The sequence below is a fragment of the Diospyros lotus genome, chromosome 8 (assembly GCF_014633365.1).
Source record: "Diospyros lotus cultivar Yz01 chromosome 8, ASM1463336v1, whole genome shotgun sequence".
Taxonomy (NCBI): domain Eukaryota; kingdom Viridiplantae; phylum Streptophyta; class Magnoliopsida; order Ericales; family Ebenaceae; genus Diospyros; species Diospyros lotus.
The window spans coordinates 6154209-6172616 of NC_068345.1; the positions used below are offsets into that span (position 1 = coordinate 6154209).

An 18408-nucleotide genomic window follows, 5' to 3' on the forward strand; every position below is an offset into this window, starting at 1 on the left:
GAAAATAAGATAGTATCACCAGCAAAGAGAAGGTGGAGCACAGAAACCAACCCTTCTCTTGGTCCCCACAGAAAAGCCCCTAATCTCTCTACTTTCTTATTTTTGCAAATTTGATTGTGCAATAGATGGAAGAGGGTCGATTTAGGTTCTTTATTTATGGTGCAGGTGTTTACTGGACATCTCATTGCTGTTATTGCATGGTTGGTAGGGTAAGAAAGCATAAGGTGGAATTCTGGTTTGATTTCCAACAAAAATAGTTCTTTTGTATTTGTGGAGAATAATTTGGAATCAGAAAAGTAGGACTCTACAAAAGGTAGAAGAACCATATTATGAACCCTTTTTAGATATATAAGATTGTTTGACTAAGATGTTCCCATATTTGAACAATTTGCAGTTTTTGTCATTAGCCTTAACAGTGAGGTGCTTTCAAGTTTTCTTAATGTATAAATATAGGAGAAATCAAGGAGAAAGAAGAGAGCAGTGATGTGGAATGGGCCTTGACAGACAGTGTTCAACGACAGAAAAGAATGAGAGACCATGTTTATTTCAGGTTTTAACAGAAAAGAATGATAGAGATAGAGAGAGAGAGAATGAGAGACCATGTTCATTTCAGGTTTTAACAGAAAAGAATGAGAGAGAGAGAGAGAGAGAGAGAGAAGATAAAGGAGATAGGCAGCAGCAATTGGAGAGAACTCAGAAGAGGAAGATGAAGATTTTAAGGAAAGAGAGACATCACAGCAACTTTATTTAAAAGGGTTAAATTGGTCTTTTTACACCATTGGACAGTTCAATTGGACACCCCTGCCAGACACAATATCATTATCCATATACTTTAGTAAAGCTAGAAGCGTGGATGATGTCATGAACTTGAAGATCAAGTTATTCCTAAAAAAAATAGTTTAAATATCTCTAGATCATTGTCCACAGAGAGAGAGAGAGAGAGAGTATTGAAGATGTTACTCACAGAACCAATGCAGGATCGTTAAAATGAATAACTGCATCCAGCATAAAATCCCATTAAAGTTAAATGAAAAGTTTTATCAAATGGCTATAAGACCATCTTAAGATATGGCTCATAATATTGGGCAGTTAAGTACTAATATGTATAAAATTGTATAACTGACATCAGGATATTATGGTGGGTGTACAGCCATACAAGAAAAGAGAGAATTAGAGGCATGATTATCCATAATAAGGTTAGAGTAGTGACTAAAGGTTAGATGTGCTGAAGCACAGTTAAAATGGGTTGGATATGTGAGAAAAAGATTAGTAGATGTGCGTGTGGGACATGTAGATCAAATGAAAAAGTTTGTAGCAAAAAAGATAGAAGACAGCCAAAGAAAACTTTGGTAAAAGATCCTTAGAAATACATAATATATGATGAGCTTACAAAAGACATGCCCATAGACAAAGATGATTAGAAAACTAGAATTGCATGACCTAGTCTAGCTTCCATTTTATTTAAAAATCACATTAAACAATTTTGTTAACCAAAAAATGCCTTCTTCTCCCATGCATTTCCATGCTTAGATTGGGCTATTATATGGTTAGATTGCTTTACCATTCTTTATCATTTTTTTAACTTTATTTCATTTAGAATAATAATTCTACAAAATATGTATTTTCCATCTTTTTCAAAGTTAGTAAGATGCATCAACACAACACTTGTTTCTCCATTTTCACTACATAACTTCGAGAAATACTCCTTCCATCTCTCTTTTATTGTCCCCTTATCTATTAGCACCTTTTGATTTTTGTCTTTTACACATTTCACTTGGTTCAAAATATCTTATTTTTCTTTCTCTAGCTTTAGCTAATGTATATGTACATATATGCATATATGTTTGCCCATCTTTGCATCAAGTCAGTGGTGCAAATATGAGTGGGCCATGCAGGTTATTGATCCAATGTCCAACTTAGTTATCAAGATAATTCTACAATTTTAATTGATTTCTATGTCATTGATTGATATCTCACTAACCAGCCAACAATATCACAGTGAAAAGAATTTCTAACCTAATTATTAAAGATGTTACGACTAGCCCATACATGACACCTCTGAAAAACCACCAGCAATGTGCCATTAAGAGGCTCTAGCATCCCATCACTATAATTAGGAATCTAAAATAACTCATCTTCAGCAATTCGACCTTATCCTAACCAAGTTAGGGTCGGTGGCACGATTCATAATGTCAATTGTCTTCTAAAAGTCAATTGACAATACAAATCAATGCAAAAGAATGGTGTGACAATATTTTACAGCAGATGCCCTTCTTGATGCAGCCCTCTAGTGAGGGAATGATAAGATAAAATTCTAACACCATCTTCATATGAAAAAGTTTCATGAGATGGCAGTGAATGAAGATAATTCTCAAATTTTCCAAATTCAGTCAAATTCTCAATTTTTTAATTGATTTTTCAGCAAAAACCCTTTGGAACTTCCCAAGCACTGAAAAAACTATTTCACCGGGTCAATATTCATCAATTCCCTAAATTTTCAAAAAAGTCAGCAATATTCTTCAAGAATTCAAATTTCTCTATTGATTTACATATAAAATAAACTGAAATTCTCTGCAAAAAAATGTTGGCATATATAACTGATAAAACCAACAAACGGATTAGCACATACCCATTCCTTGAAGGGCTGGTTCCACCAAAACCTGGTATCAAATCATCGAATTCCTGGGCATTCTTCTTCACATCTTGTGATTTCCTCCTAGAACCATTTGATCCCAACCCCATTCCACCAAAATCCCCTAACAAGTCATCAACTGGAACACTCTGGCTAGACGGCGATGCCATAGACCCAAACACATCATCAGACCCAGCCAATCCCGAGCTCTTCAACCCGGGCATCACACCAAATAAGTCATCATTATCGTCATTATATATAGAAGATGACTGCGAACCATAATTGTTCGAACCCTTGAAGAAGGAATCCAGATCAAAACCATCACCGCTCGATGGCTTCGGAGGTCCACCAAATACGTCGTCAAACCCATCGTAATTCTTCTGTTGCCGATTACTACCGGATTGGAAAATTCCGTCGAGATCACCACTATGGAAGGACCCATTGGCGGAACTCGACTTATGCACCGATTTCGGCCGATTCACTGCCGAGGATTTCGCGTGAAAACCCGCGAAATTTCGGGAAACACCACCGTTGACGTCGGTTTTGCTCTTCAAATCGGCCATTGGGGCCGATTTCCCCTGCGATTTGAATCCGATACTTTCAACCAAAACACCAAATTCGTCCATGTTCCTTCACGTATATTGCGACGACTCGAATGGATACCCAATAAGAGAGGGTGTATTGAGACCCAAAAAAAAAGTGTAAAGAAAATGAAATGTCGTAAGACGAGTGAGCGGCAAATTGGAAGAAAGCGAACAAGATGATCTACCCAAAGAAAGGTGTACGAACGAACGAACGAACGAACGAAGCGCCCTATCTCTCTCCAAGAAGGGTTCGGTGGAATGGAGGAAGGCCGGTCGGTTGCGAAGACACAGCGAGGATGAAAGAGGGGGCAGGGGTCAACGGTGGAGCTCCATCTGGGTTGTGGGCCACCATTTGGCTGGACTGGTTTGAACGTCCAAGCTATTCTTATTCTTTCTTGTGCTTGTTGTTTATAATTACTTATAAAATAGCTACGTCATATATAATGCAAAAATTTCGTGATTTATTGCTCTGTTTGCTCCTCAAAGTATTGGTTGAGCACTTGAACGAGCAATATGTAAATATCAATTTAGTAGATTACGAGTTCGATTCTCGTTCATAAGGGTCAAAGGCTCAATCTGTAATTTATTTTTCTTGACGTAATCGAAGACACGAGCATCAAGAGTCTCGCAAGAACAAATTTAGTATTTTATTACAAAAAATTATTCTCATAATTATTTAGACATTTAAAAAGTGTTCAAATAATTAATTGTCTAAATAACTATTTATTTAGACATTTAAAAGTGGTATTTAGTGTGATGTTTTTATATTAATATATTACGTATTTGTATTAATTAATCACACAATGCAATATACCAATACAGTAATGTTATTTCTAAGTGTCTAAGAACTATTTCCCTAAGCTTATATCCCTATAATTATTAATTAGAGTTCAGTCCATGCTCTCTCTGTCCATTGAATTCTCTGCCGGTGTCCTAAAATAGAGGTTCTTAGTTATCTGCATTGCTGCTATATTTGATTATAAAGAAGAAGAATGGTTGAAAAATATAATTGAAGGAGAATGAATCTGAATGGCAGCTCACACCTTGCAATCAAAGAGCTGGAATGCACACTCACACTAAGAGGAGCTTGATTTGATCACTTTACAACCAGCCGGCCCCATCTTAATGAATGAATGGGTCATCTGATTCTGTCGGTGTGAACGATTACACAATAATCTTGGCGACCTCCCTCTCCATATCCCCTCCTTTCCTCATGACCCAAGTCACCCAGATTGTCCATAGTGAAAAACCTTAGGTTGCTTGGTCTTCTTTCTCTTTCTACTCCCCTCATCAAATTCTTTTCTTATTTCTTTCTCCAGTAGAGATAATATTTGACCTTCTCTTTCTTCTCTTTTGTCCTAATCAAAAAACTTAAAACCCAGGTAAGATAGGTTCTTTTAATAAGGATTCCCAGTCTCAATTGGGTCCCTTGCTATTTTAAGAAATGATCTAAGCATGTGACATCTCTCCATTTGACTACTCATTGAGCTTATAACTTTATATTCATCAGTCAAATTTTTTATGGACCTGCTCCAGCCCATTGGCCTTCCGTGAGGCCACAGCTCCCTGTACTATGCGCCCTTAAATGCTTCCCATAAAATTATTTTTTTATGTTTAACAGATTACATGTTTGAATTAGGAATACATCCTCCTATTACTTGTAAAAATAAATAAATAGTCACTTTGTGTATTGATGCTTCCTAATTTAAATTTAAATGACATTTGAATAATCCGTTCATGGATATTCAACTTTCAGCTTCCAATTTGGAAATTGGGATATAAATAATAATATTATTATAAGCTGCTAATTTTGACCACCAAGAGCACACATATACCTCAGAAACGAATAATGCTAATTAGTCCGAAGTGGTGCCCAAAGAAGTGGCATCCCAGAAATATCACGAAATTATCTTCAAAATATCGTGATATTTTCAATGAAGAGAGGATAGTCGAAATTTCAAATTTTAAATTCTTCTCTCTTTCTCTTATATTCTTTGTCTGACCCATTTTCCTCTCATTATAGCCTTCTCTCTCTCTTTCTCTCTTATATTCTCTACTTGTTCCTCCCTTTCTCTCATTAAGGCCATCTCTCTCTCTTTCTCTCTTGCGCGTCCAACCGAGCATCTGGCCTCTCTTGGGCTCATTTCGACCATTTCTCTCTCTCTAGCCCCATGCGATAGTATCTCCAACATCCCTTGACTCGATCCGAGTCCGATCTACAAGGAGGTATGTCTTTAGTTTTATTAGCAATGATTTTCAGCAAAGGTATATGCGAGTGTTAGGTTTGACCGAAAGTTTAAACTTAGATCTATGGAGATTCGAGCGTTGGATCTTGTTGGTTTTTGGGTATGTTGGTCAATGGGGATAAGGGTATTGGGTGATTGCCTCGGATCGCTGGAAACCACCGGCCACGGTGGTCGGTTGCGACTGACAGTGTGTTTAAATGGGTTTAGGCTTTGGCCGAGACTTTAATGTTTGATCTAGGGAGTTTCGACCGTTGGATTTTGCTGATTTTTGGATATGTTGGTTGTTGGGCCCTTGGGTATTGGATGGTTATCTCTAATCGTCAAAAACCATCGGCTACTATGGCTGATGGTGGTTGGCAGTGCATTTTTAAGTTTGGCCGAAAATTAAAATTCAAATCTATTAAAATCTAACTGTTAAATTTGTCCCATTTTTTTGTATGTTAACTCTCTTGACTTAGTGTTTCTGATGGTAGGCTCTGATCGTGAGAAGTTTCAACCGACGATAGTGGCTGGAGGCGTTGGTGGCGGCGGTTACATATATACATATATTTATATATATTTACATATTTTCTTTTCTCTTTTGTAATTATTTTAATTTATATTATAAATGTTAATATTTGATTATCAATTTGTATGGAAGATGTTGAAGTTAATATTGAATTTCTATTGAATTGGTGATATTTGAATATTGTGAAAGTTAAAATTAAATTGAATTGGATGAAATTTAAATGTTAATAAATTAAATTAGTTTGTATTTGTTTTGTGAATTTTTAAATTAAAATTATTAAGTTTAGTTAAGAATTGAATGGTAAGTGGTTATTGTTAATTTTATTTGAATTTAGATATTTATTAATGTTTATATATATTTTAAATTTATATTAAATAAAATTTAAAAAAATAATCAAATAATTTCATATGATGCATAGAGATTGAGTTGTACCTTTTTAATTTTTTTTAACTAAATGTACAAACACCACGAGAAATACTAATCATTCAAAAATTTGTTCATTTGAGTTTAGTTTTACTATAATTTATCAAACAAATTATGCATTTCTCTTAATTAAAATTTTTATTCTTTTAAAAATTTTATTTAATACTAAGATTCATAAATTATATATAGATATACATAATGAGTTATTAAATCATAAAAGTTATAAGATGAAAGACACTTTTTGTAAATAAAGGACCAGAAAATTATTTTTAAAAATGAAAAAAAAAATAATGAATCCAATGGGTGGATGTGAACATGAATTAAGCCGTGTTAGTGACTTTTTTTTTTTACGAGTAAAGAATTAATTTTCTTTTTAATAAAATGTATAATACATTAAGTGTTAATTTACTGTATAATTATTACATCATTTACAAAGAATCGTTTTTACTGTTAATTTTCAGATTAATATAAATTTAAAATAAACTTATATTAAATAAATTTAAATTTTACTTCATACACATTAATAAATATAAATTTAAATTTGATATTGAGCTAATTTTAAAATATATATGCACATTAATAAATATTTAAATTTAAATAAAATTAGCAATAACTACTTAGCATTCAATTCTTAAATAAACTTAATAATTTCAATTCAAATATTCACAAAACAAATACAAACCAATTGAATTTATTAACATTTAAATTTCAACCTTCACAATATTCCAATGTCACCAATTCAATACAAATTCAATATTAACTTCAACATCTTCGATACAAATTCATAATTAAATATTAACATTTACAATATAAATTAAAATAATTACAAAAAAAAAATGTAAATATATATAAATATATGTATATATGTAACATCCGCCACCAACGCCTCCGGTGACCACCACCGACCGAATCTCCCATGATTAGAGCCTACTATCAAAAACACCAAGACAAGAGAGTTAACATATAAAAAAATGGGACAAATTTAACGATTAGATTTTAGTAGATCTGAGTTTTAATTTTCGACTAAACTTAAAAATGCACTGCTAGCCACCATCGGGCACCGTAGCCGATGGTTTCTGGCAATCAGAGATAACCACCCGACACCCAAGGGCCATCAACTAACATACCCAAAAATTAGCAAGATCCAACGGTCCAATCTCCCTAGATCTAACATTAAAGTCTCGGCTAAAGCCAAAAAACGCGTATATACGTATATAGGATGGATGTGTGCTGATGACTAAAATGTTTAAAAGACTTACCTCCCTCCTTGTAGATCGGAGCCAATGGAGACGTCAGAGTGCCTCAGAGTGAAAGAGACTGAAAGAGGGCCGAAGATGAAGTCATACGGGAGGAAGACGACGACCCTTATTCGATCTGAGAAGAACTGATGCTATTTGGCCGGTTTCCCTTTGAGTGATGGGGAAGGTCAAACTAGAGAGAACAAGAGAGAGTAAGTGAGAGAGAAGATAGTGAGAAAAGTGAGAGATTTCGCGATAGATAGGGGGTCGAACAAGAGAGAACACAAAGAGAGAGTATGAGTGAGAGAGAAGAGAAAAGAGAGTGAGAGATTGAGCGTTGGAGGGAAGGACTATTATTTTAACAGGGGTATTTTTGTCAATTGGACCAAGGGTGAAATTGTAATTCCATTTGGGGTGGCACTTCTTCTAGCACCACTTCGGGCCGAATAACATTATTCTCTCAAAAACAATTTCAAAACCAAACTCCTGTGTTTTGATCAAAACGTGCAATTTGACCATAGACCACCAACATTGATACTTTTTACCACTCAAAAGTCAAAACCCACCAACAACCCCCCCTCCCCCAAAAAAAAAAAAAAACAACTCGTTATATATAGCACAAACATTTCTTCAAACTATTTGGCTTGGCAAAATGGGCAAGCCCCATATCTTTCTTCTTCCCATTCTCTTCATCTTCTTCTGCTACTTCATCTTCTCCAATATTGATTTTGTGACTTGCTCATGCCCTATAGATTTTGGCTATGTCCAGAGCTTTGCATGGGACACTTCATCCTGCCATGGCCTTATTGATAAAACTTGTTGCCAGACGCTGCTTAGTCTCTTTGGCCTAGGACTAGCCAAACACCTCAAGCAAGCATCCATGTTCTATCTCCCAAACGCTTTTCTTCATCCTCCTACTTGTTTGATTCCCAAGCCAAGCCTACAGTCATGTCTCTTCCTCAGTCCTTGGTCCCACGATGCCTTGGCAACTCATCTCAGTATGTTGTGAAGCCTTCAAGTTGTGCTGGGATTGCCACAATCCGTGATTGGATTGCAAAGGTTGGTCCAACAAGCCTGCTAGATTCTTCTTGTAATGGGGACATGGCGGGGCTAACCTGGTGCAGCATGTGCCTTGATGCCGGTATGAAGGTGAATTCCCAGTTGGTTTCTCTGCACAAGAATGCTACCAAATGCTTCTACTATGCTATATTATATGTTGCCAGTGTTGTCAATAAGTTTAGCCCCGAGGACACGAGGACTGCAACCTGCATCCTTAGCCTACCCTTGGCTAAGTCAGCAACTAGGAAACCCTCAAACCAATTCAGTAAAAAAAGTTTGTACAAAGTGATTTTTGGCTCATTGGGAGCATTAATAGGTATAGTAGCTATTAGGCATCTACCACATGCTTGGTGGATCAAAGTAGTGTGAATTCTCCAAATTCAAACAAGGTAGGCAGTTTGAATTCTCCTTGATTGCAAATTCAAATGAGGTAAGCAGCCTAACACTCCTTGGTTGCAAATTCAAAGGAGGTAGGCAACCTAACACTCCTTGGTGGCAACCTATATATATAGGAGGGATTGGATTTGCAGAAGGTAGCAAGCCATAGGAGAAAACAGAGAGGAAAAATCGAGAGCAACAGTGAGCAGATTTTCTGGGCAGCTTGCGCAGTCATCAGTTAATCCCCAATATCTCTGCATCCCGTGGTCCGATCATCGTGATTTTTGGACATCATCTTCACAACTTACTAATCTTCAAATCCAACGGCTAAGATCGAGATCTGACAGTCTATTTGGGAGAAACAGTGTTCGAACGGTAGCAGTTTTGGTGAGATCTTACCTTGTTTGTTTTTGAAAAGTATTCCAAGAATCTTTATTCTTGAGAGAGTTGTGGTTGGATTAATTGTTGCGTTGCTCTTAGGATTATTCTAGTGTGCCAAGAATTATTGAATTCTTGAGGATTATGTGATGTGCCTCTAGTACTATCTAGAGAAGATTTGTTGTACCCATTATTTGTTGATAGTGGAAGATTTTGGGTGGACTCCGGTCCCGTGGTTTTTACTCCTCACTTTGAGGGGGTTTTTCACATAAAATTTTAGTGTTCTTGTTGCTAGACTTATTACTCCATATTTGCTTGATTTGACTCCTACTAGATTCGCACAAGAAGGGAAAATTATTTATATCTGCTGTGTTTATTTGATTTAACGTGTTTTTCTCCCATCAAGTGGTATCATAGCTTGGTTAGTTGTCTTGTGTTTTGAATAATGGATGTTAATACAAGCAGAATGATCAACCTGAATGGTTCTAATTATGCAATATGGAAAGAAAAAATGGAAGATCTTCTTTATGTGAAAGGTTTCCATATTCCTGTATTTGGAACTAACAAACCTGCAGATACAATTGATGAAGATTGAACTTTACTTCATAGGTAGGTATGTGGGTATATAAGACAATGGGTTGATGATAATGTGTTAAACCATATTTGTGGGAAGACATATGCACGGACTTTATGGAGTAAGCTCGAGCAATTGTATGCTCGAAAGATTGAAAATAACAAGCTTTTCTTGATAAAACAAATGATGGCTTTACAGTATTGAGATGGAACTCCTTTGACAAATCATTTGAATGTTTTTCAGGGCATTATAAATCAATTGACTGCAATGGGTATTACTTTTGAAGACGAGATACAAGGATTGTGGCTCCTTGGTACTTTGCCAGATTCTCGGGAAACATTCAGGACATCGTTGTTTAACTCAGCTTTGAATGGCGTGATCTCCATGAACTTGGCAAAAAGTAGTGTCTTGAACGAGGAGATGAGAAGAAAGACGAACGGAAGTTCTTCGAAGTCAGATGCTTTAATTTTTGAAAAACAGAGGAGGAGTCCAAATTGAGGTTCTAAGAACAGAGGCAAAAGTCGAGGTAAATCCAACAAATTTGCCAATGTTAAATGCTATAATTGTGGTAAAAAGGGACATATTAAGAAACATTGTCGATTGCTGAAAAGAGACAACAAAAGTGACAAAGGTAAAGAAAAGAAGAAAGATGACGAAGCTGATGGTGATCAAGTAGCTATTGTCTCAGGTGATTTCTACCTTGTCTATGATACTGATGTTGTCAATTTAGCTTATTATAATATCTCTTGGGTAGTTGATAGTGGTGCTACCATTCACGCTACATCTCGTAGAGATTTCTTCACATCTTACAAAGCCGGTGATTAATGGAGTTGTAAAGATGGGAAATGATGGTTTGGCAAAAGTTGTGGGTATTAGAGATGTATGTTTGGAGATTGACAATGGTATGAGATGAATTCTTAGAGATGTAAAACATGTTCCTAACATGAGATTGAATTTGATCTCTACTGGTAGACTCGATGATGATGGGTACTACAATACATTTGGTAGTGGTAAATGGAAACTCAATAAAGGTTCTATGATAGTAGCGAGTGGTGAAAAACAATTATCATCATTATACTTGTTGCAAGCAAAGTTCTCCAAAGACATAATTAATGTAATGGAGAATGACAGTGTTGTTGAGATGTGGCATAAAAGGCTCGGTCACATAAGTGAAAAGGGAATGAAATTGTTGGCTAAGAAGAATTTTCTATCTGGGATGAAGAGTATAGAATTGAAAAAGTGTGCTCATTGTATGGCAAGAAAGCAAACAAGAGTTAGCTTCAAGAATCTCTCTTCTTCAGAAGCGACAGGTATACTTGATTTGGTCCACTCCGATTTGTGTGGTTCTATGAAAATGAGGACAATTGGAGGTGCTCTCTATTTTGTGACCCTCATCGACGATCATTCAAGGAAGACGTGGTTCTCTACCTTAAGGATAAAAGATCAGGTGTTGGATGTGTTCAAGCAATTTCAGGCTGAAGTTGAGAGACAAACTGGAAAGAAATTAAAGTGCATTCAAACGGATAATGGAGGTGAATATTTAGGACCGTTTGATGAGTATTGCAGAAAACATGGCATTCGACATTAGAAAACACCACCAAAAACCCCTCAGTTGAATGGTGTGGCTGAAAGAATGAACAGGACATTAGTCGAAAGATTCATATGCTTACTTTCGCACACTGGGTTGCCGAATTATTTTTGGGGTGAAGCATTGAATACAACTGTCTATTTGTTGAATATTTCACCACGTGTTCCATTAAACTCGGAAGTGCCAAATAAAGTTTGGACAGGTAAAGATGTATCTTATGATCATCTGCGTGTGTTTGGATGTAAGGCATTCGTGCATATTCCTAAAAATGAAAGGTCCAAACTTGATGTTAAAACACGACAGTGTATATTTGTGGGCAATGGTCAAGATGAGTTCGGCTATAGGTTATATGATCCAATTGAGAAAAAGATCATTAGAAGTCGAGATGTTGTGTTTATTAAAGACCATACCATTGAGCATATTGATAGAACTAGTATCAGATTCTTCTGATGATTTAGTAAACTTGGATCCAATTCCTTTGACACCGACACCGACTCAAATTGAAGAAGTTCATGATAATCGACAGGGTACTGATGAGGCAAATAATCTTGTTCAATTTGAAACAGATGATGATGCTTATGAGCAGTCACCAGAAATTCTAACAGCTATTCCTCCAAGAAGGTCAATTAGAGACAAGCAACCTTCTACTCGATATTCTCCTAATGAATATGTATTGTTGACTGACGAGGGAGAACCATAGAGCTTTGAGGAAGCTATGGCAGATGAACATAAGGAGGAGTGGCTCAGTGCAATGAAAGAAGAGATGAAGTCAGTGCATGATAATCATACTTTTGAATTGGTAAAGTTACCCAAAGAAAAGAAAGCTTTGAAAAATCGATGGGTATACAGAGTGAAAGAAAATGAACACTGTAATAGCCCACTTCTTCAGGGCGTGTTATGCCTTAGGAAATTTGGACTATATATATATTTTTTTATTACATTATCCCGAAATTCCCTAAGACCGTAACTAGTGCTAGATGAGATATCTACACTAGAAAATAAATACAAAGCGGAAGCTGAATCGAACCTGCTCATATAATAATAACTAGACATGACATTCACTACAAAGTTAATTCATAAGCGTCTGACAATACAATGTACATAATTCTTAAACTACTCATATTACAACATAACATGATACATTTACTCGCTTCTTGACGTCTCACATCACTACATATCACCATTCTCGGAATCATCTCTGCAAGTCCCAACTGGAACATTGAATGTTCCAAGGGCGAACCCAAGTTAGATGATGAACCATCTAAGTAAGGGTACATAATGCTATGTTATGAGTGTATGCAATGTCTTTCATCATAGGTGTCAACTGCACCCCTCATACTACCTACCATTTTAGTGGCCACCTCTTTCGAAGCCGGGGTGTATGGGTGCACCCTTGGTAAGACAGCGGTGCCAGTTCGTACTCCCTACGGCCTCATATGCGTGTGATCAATGATATCAACGTGTATTCATGCATTTCATAGTCATGTATGCATTTTACGTGATAGATACATATCAGGGCATGTCAATATGATGAAAACATTTTCGATGAAGTACTACTTACCTTCTAGAGTTTATCGGGCTACCTCGATATCTGTGTCTTGCCTCGATTTGCGTGCCAACCTCAAAATTTACGCGAGTCTTTTCAAATTCAGCCTCAACGTATCCTAATCACCATAATTATTTAAATAAATATTAAAACCTATTTTTCCATAATTTCTGACATTTTCTATAATTTTCTCTCTATTTCTTCCTATTTTTCCTCAATAAATCCAGATTAAATATTTCTAAAATATTTTCTCAAATATTTCACTACGATAATTCATAAAATAATATTCTTGAATTTATGAAATTTTCTAAGGAATTTTACTCACCTTAACTTAGCATCTCGAATTTTCTTGGTATGCGTGCCCTAACCTTGAAACGTGTGCCCAGACTGTTTTTCTCACCAAAATCTCCGGGATATCACCAAAATATAATTCCCTATTTTCTATAATTTTTCTAACATTTTCTCTATTTTTTCCTAATTTTTTTTCTTCTTTTCTTTTCCTTTTCCTTTTCTTTTTCTTTTTCTTTTCTCCTCCCTTCTTCTTCTTCCTCCTTTTCCCGCCTCCCGCGCCTACAACTTCTTCTTTCTTCTCTTCTTCTTCTTCTTCTTCTTCTTCTTCTTCTCTTTTCCTTCTTCCTTCTCTTTTTCTTCTTCTTCTTCTTCTTCTTCTTCTTCTTCTCTTCCTCTGTTTCTTCTTTCCTCCATGGCCAAGCCAGCACCGCTCGCGGCCGTCGCTGCTAGCCGCTTCCAGCCCCACCGTGCCTTACTTCCACCGTCGCTGCTCTCGGATCAGCCACCATCGCCCGACAACACCGCTCGCGTCGCCTCCCCATCCTCCCGCGAACTCCCAATCGCGGCCTGCTGTTGCTGCGAGCTTCCATGGGAGCTGCTCGCTTCGCCGGCCGCCTCCTTACGGCCTTCGCTGGCCTTGCCAATCGCTTCAACGACCACTGGCACCGGCTCGAGTCGCCACCAGCAAGCTGCCTCTTGCCACGAACCACCCGCTCGCTGCCCACTTTCTCTGGCCGCAGCTGCCATGGCCGAAACTCAGCCTTGCTTCAATGCGCTCTCTCTCCCCTCTCCCTCTCTCTCTCTCGCCTTCTTTCTCGAGCTCCCTCTTGGTGCTTCTCCATCGCCCAAATCGCTGCCTATTTATAGGCAGCCATGCTTGCTTCCCAACGAGCGCGCGCGCGCACACACACACACATATATATATATATTATACATTACATTAATAACATAATCCCTTAAATCTTGCTGCCAACCTCCTTAAATCCCTCTGTAATCATTTTCCTCAAATCCTGCTGGCATGATCATCCAATTGCAGCCCAAAATCGCGGCCATTAATGCTTCTGCTGGCCACGCACATGCGTATATATGGCTATTATATAATACACCAACAAAAGGAAAATTACACTTTTAATTAAGAGAAATTATACATTAAACCCTAATTTTATCATGATATCACTTGGATAATTTTCTTATTGCAACTATGCCCTCAAACACTGATTAAACTTGCATTTTAATACTGAAAATTCATAATTAATAACTTAAATTTTACTCGATATAGATGATTTTGCTCCAATGTCTTTACCGGGCTGTCGTTTCATCTTAAGACCACCGAAAGGTTGCTCATTACACAAAAGCGGAGCCCCCCTAGGGTTTCGTTGATTTTTATTCGGGAGCCTACTGTAATAATTCGGTTAAGCAGCTTAAATAACAGCTGTATTTTAGCTGTACCGAAAACTGTTCCCTATCCGATTTCTTTTGATACCATAAATCTTATCTCGGAATGCTTGTCGAGACCATATAATTTTCTTTAGACAATTTTACTCCGAGGCATTTCCTGTAGTTGATTCGGTACCTGAAATTGCTATAAAATCCATTTTTTTCGGTATTCTAAACTTATTAAAATTACGTGGCAGCTTTATCTAAACATGGGGTATTACAAACACAGTTCACGTCCGAGGTACAAAGATAGATTGGTTGTAAAAGGATTCACTCAGAAAAAGGGAATCGATTTTGATGAGATATTTTCTCCGGTTGTGAAAATGTCTTCTATTCGTGTGGTTCTCGGTTTGACAACCAGTCTTAACTTAGAAGTTGAACAGATGGATGTGAAAATAGCCTTCCTTCACGGTGAGTTAGAAGAAGAAATATATATGGAGCAGCCAGAGGGTTTTGAAGTAAAAGGAAAGGAGAACTATGTTTGCAGATTGAGAAATAGTTTATACGGCCTAAAGCAAGCTCCAAGACAATGGTACAAAAAGTTTGAATCAATTATGGGGGAGCAAGGCTTTAGAAAAACTACTTCAGACTATTGTGTATTCGTGTAAAAATTCTCCGATGATGACTTTGTTATTCTCTTACTCTATGTTAATGACATGTTGATTGTTGGCAGGAGTACCTCGAGGATCGAGAAGTTAAAGTAGCAATTGAGTCAGTCTTTTGCTATGAAAGACTTGGGGCTAGCAAAGCAGATTTTTGGCATCCGAATCATTCGAGACAGAAAGGCTAAGAATTTATATTTGTCATAAGAGAAGTACATTAAGAAGATACTCTAGAAGTTCAACATGGATAAGAGTAAAACGGTTAGTTCTCCTCTTGTTACTCATCAAATTGAGCATTAAACATAGTCCTTCAATAAATGAAGATAAAGAAGATATGGAACGAGTTCCATATGCCTCTGCAATGGGAAGTTTGATGTATGTCATGGTGTGTACAAGACCGGATATAGATTATGCAGTTGGAAGTGTTAGTCGTTTTCTTGCTAATCCAGGAAGAGAGCATTGGAATGTTGTCAAGTGAATTATGCGATACCTTCATGGCACTTCTGATCTGAGACTTGGTTTTGGGAGCAAAAAACCAATGTTAGTTGGCTATACTAATGCAGACATGGTTGGAGATGTTGATTCTTGTAAGTCTACTTCTGGTTACTTGATTATTTTCTCAGGAGGGGCAGTGTCATGGTAGTTGAGGTTACATAAATGTGTTGCACTTTCAATCACAGAAGCAGAGTTCATTGTAGCAACCAAAGCCAGTAAAGAGTTGTTGTGGATGAAAAATTTTGTTAGAGAGCTTGGGTTTAAGTAGGAGAAATATGTATTATTTTGTGACAGTCAGAGTGCAATTCACCTTGGCAAGAATGCTACATTTCATGCAAGATCGAAGCATATTGATGTGAGGTATCATTGGATTAGAGATGCATTAAATTCTAAGTCATTATAACTTGAGAAGATTCATACAGATCATAATGGCTCAGACATGATGACGAAGGCCTTACCAATTGAAAAGCTTGATGTTTGTCACTCCATCGCTGGGATGGCAACTCCTTCCACTACATGAGGCAGAGGGGGAGATTTGGTAGGCATCTGCCACATGCTTAGTGGATCAAAGTAGTGTGAATTCTCCAAATTCAAAAAAGATGGGCAATTTGAATTCTCCTTGGTTGCAAATTCAAAGGAGGTAGGCAACCTAACACTCCTTGGTGGCAGCCTATATGTATAGGAGGGATTGGATTTGCAGAAGGTAGCAAGCCATAGGAGAAAACAGTGAGTAGAATTTCTAGGCAGCTTGCGCAGTCGTCGGTTAATCCCCAATATCTCTACATCCCGTGGTCCGATCATCGTGATTTTCGAAAAACATCTTCACAACTTACTGATCTTCAAATCCAACGGTTAAGATCGAGATTTGACGATCCATCTGGGAGAAACAGTGTTCAAATAGTGGTGGTTTTGGTGAGATCTTACCTTGCTTGTTTTTGAAAAGTATTCCAAGAATCTTTATTCTTGAGAGAGTTGTGGTTGGATTAATTGTTGCATTGCTCTTAGGATTATTCTAGTGTGCCAAGAATTATTAAATTCTTGAGGATTATGTGATGTGCCTATAGTACTATCTAGAGAAGATTTGTTGTACCCATTATTTATTGATAGTGGAAGATTTTGGGTGCACTCCGATCCCGTGGTTTTTACTCCTCACTTTGAGGGGGTTTTCCACGTAAAATTTTGGTGTTCTTGTTGCTAGACTTATTACTCCATATTTGTTTGATTTGACTCCTACTAGATTCACATAAGAAGGGAGAATTATTTATATCCGCTATGTTTATTTGATTTAACGTTTTTTTCTCCCATTAGTAGCTACCGTGGGACTGATTATGCTGGGTATAATGAGGGCTAAGAAGAAGAAGCAAGATGCCTTGCACGACAAATATGTGATCGATGTCAAGGCCCGAGGTTTGCCCAACACTACAAGCAAATGGTTCCAACTAACCGAGCTTGAACATGCCACGAATGGGTTCCCACAAAGGAACATGATAGGGCAAGGTGGATATGGGATTGTGTACAAGGGAATCCTTTCGGATGGCTTTGTAGTGGCTGTGAAAGAACTCATCAATTTGGACTCGAAAGGGGATGAATAGTTTGTGAATGAAGTGGAGATCATAAGCAAAATCAGGCATAGGAATCTCATCTCCCTTAGAGGTTGGTGCGTTTCAAGTGACAATTCGACAAGTAAAAGAAGGTTTCTTGTTTATGATTTCATGCCAAATGGTAGCCTTAACGATCACCTCTTTACCCAAGAACCAAACCAGCTAACTTGGCCTTGGCATAAGAACATAATCCTCGATATCGCCACAGGGCTAGCTTACTTACATTATGGCATCCAGCCAGCAATATACCATAGAGACATCAAGCCCACAAACATTCTTTTAAACCTTGAAATGAGAGCAAGAATGGCCAATTTTGGGTTAGCAAAGCAAAACACATAAGGCAAGTCACATCTCACAACCAGAGTTGCTGGCACATATGGATATCTAACCCTAGAATATGGCCTATATGGGTAGTTGACAAAAAAGAGTGATGTCTATAGCTTTGGGATTTTGCTTCTTGAGATTATGAACGGAAGAAAGGTGCTTGATTCAATGAGTTCTTCTTCGACGATTCTAATCACAGACTGGGCTTGGATGCTTGTGAAATGAGGCAATGTGAAAGGTGTTTTAGATGAGGCCATAAGGGAGAAGGGTCCAAAGGCTGTGATGGAGAGGTTTGTTCTTGTTGGGATACTTTGTGCCCATGTTATGGTGTATTTGAGGCCTTCCATTGTTGATGCTTTAAAGATGATGGAAGGTGATATTGACATCCCAACATTGCCCGATAGGCCCTTACCTCTCAGCCATGAATCATTTCATTCCTTTTTGTACTATAGCATGTCGCTAAGCCACAAATCAAGAGCTGCATTGAGCATTAGCAACATTTGA

General features: G+C 37.4%; 1 protein-coding gene and 1 pseudogene across 1 annotated transcript; one reads left to right on the top strand and one right to left on the bottom strand.

Moving 5' to 3' along the window:
• Nucleotides 1-960: 960 nt before the first annotated feature.
• LOC127807742 (auxilin-related protein 2-like) lies at nt 961-3593 on the bottom strand. Its single transcript, XM_052345796.1, has 2 exons — nt 2616-3593; nt 961-995 (listed from the first exon to the last, which is right to left on the bottom strand). The coding sequence occupies exons 1-2, from the start codon at nt 3256-3258 to the stop codon at nt 961-963; spliced, it is 678 nt and encodes a 225-aa protein (XP_052201756.1). The 5' UTR covers nt 3259-3593.
• A 4690-nt stretch (nt 3594-8283) lies between these two features.
• Nucleotides 8284-18408, top strand: LOC127807743 (receptor-like protein kinase 5; annotated as a pseudogene).

Coding starts and splice junctions, on each gene's coding strand:
- LOC127807742 (XM_052345796.1), bottom strand. CDS start 3,258: ATGGACGAATTTGGTGTTTTGGTTGAAAGTATCGGATTCAAATCGCAG. Junction 996..2,615: donor GAATGGGTATGTGCTAATCC/GTTTGTTGGTTT, acceptor TGCTGGATGCAG/TTATTCATTTTAACGATCCT.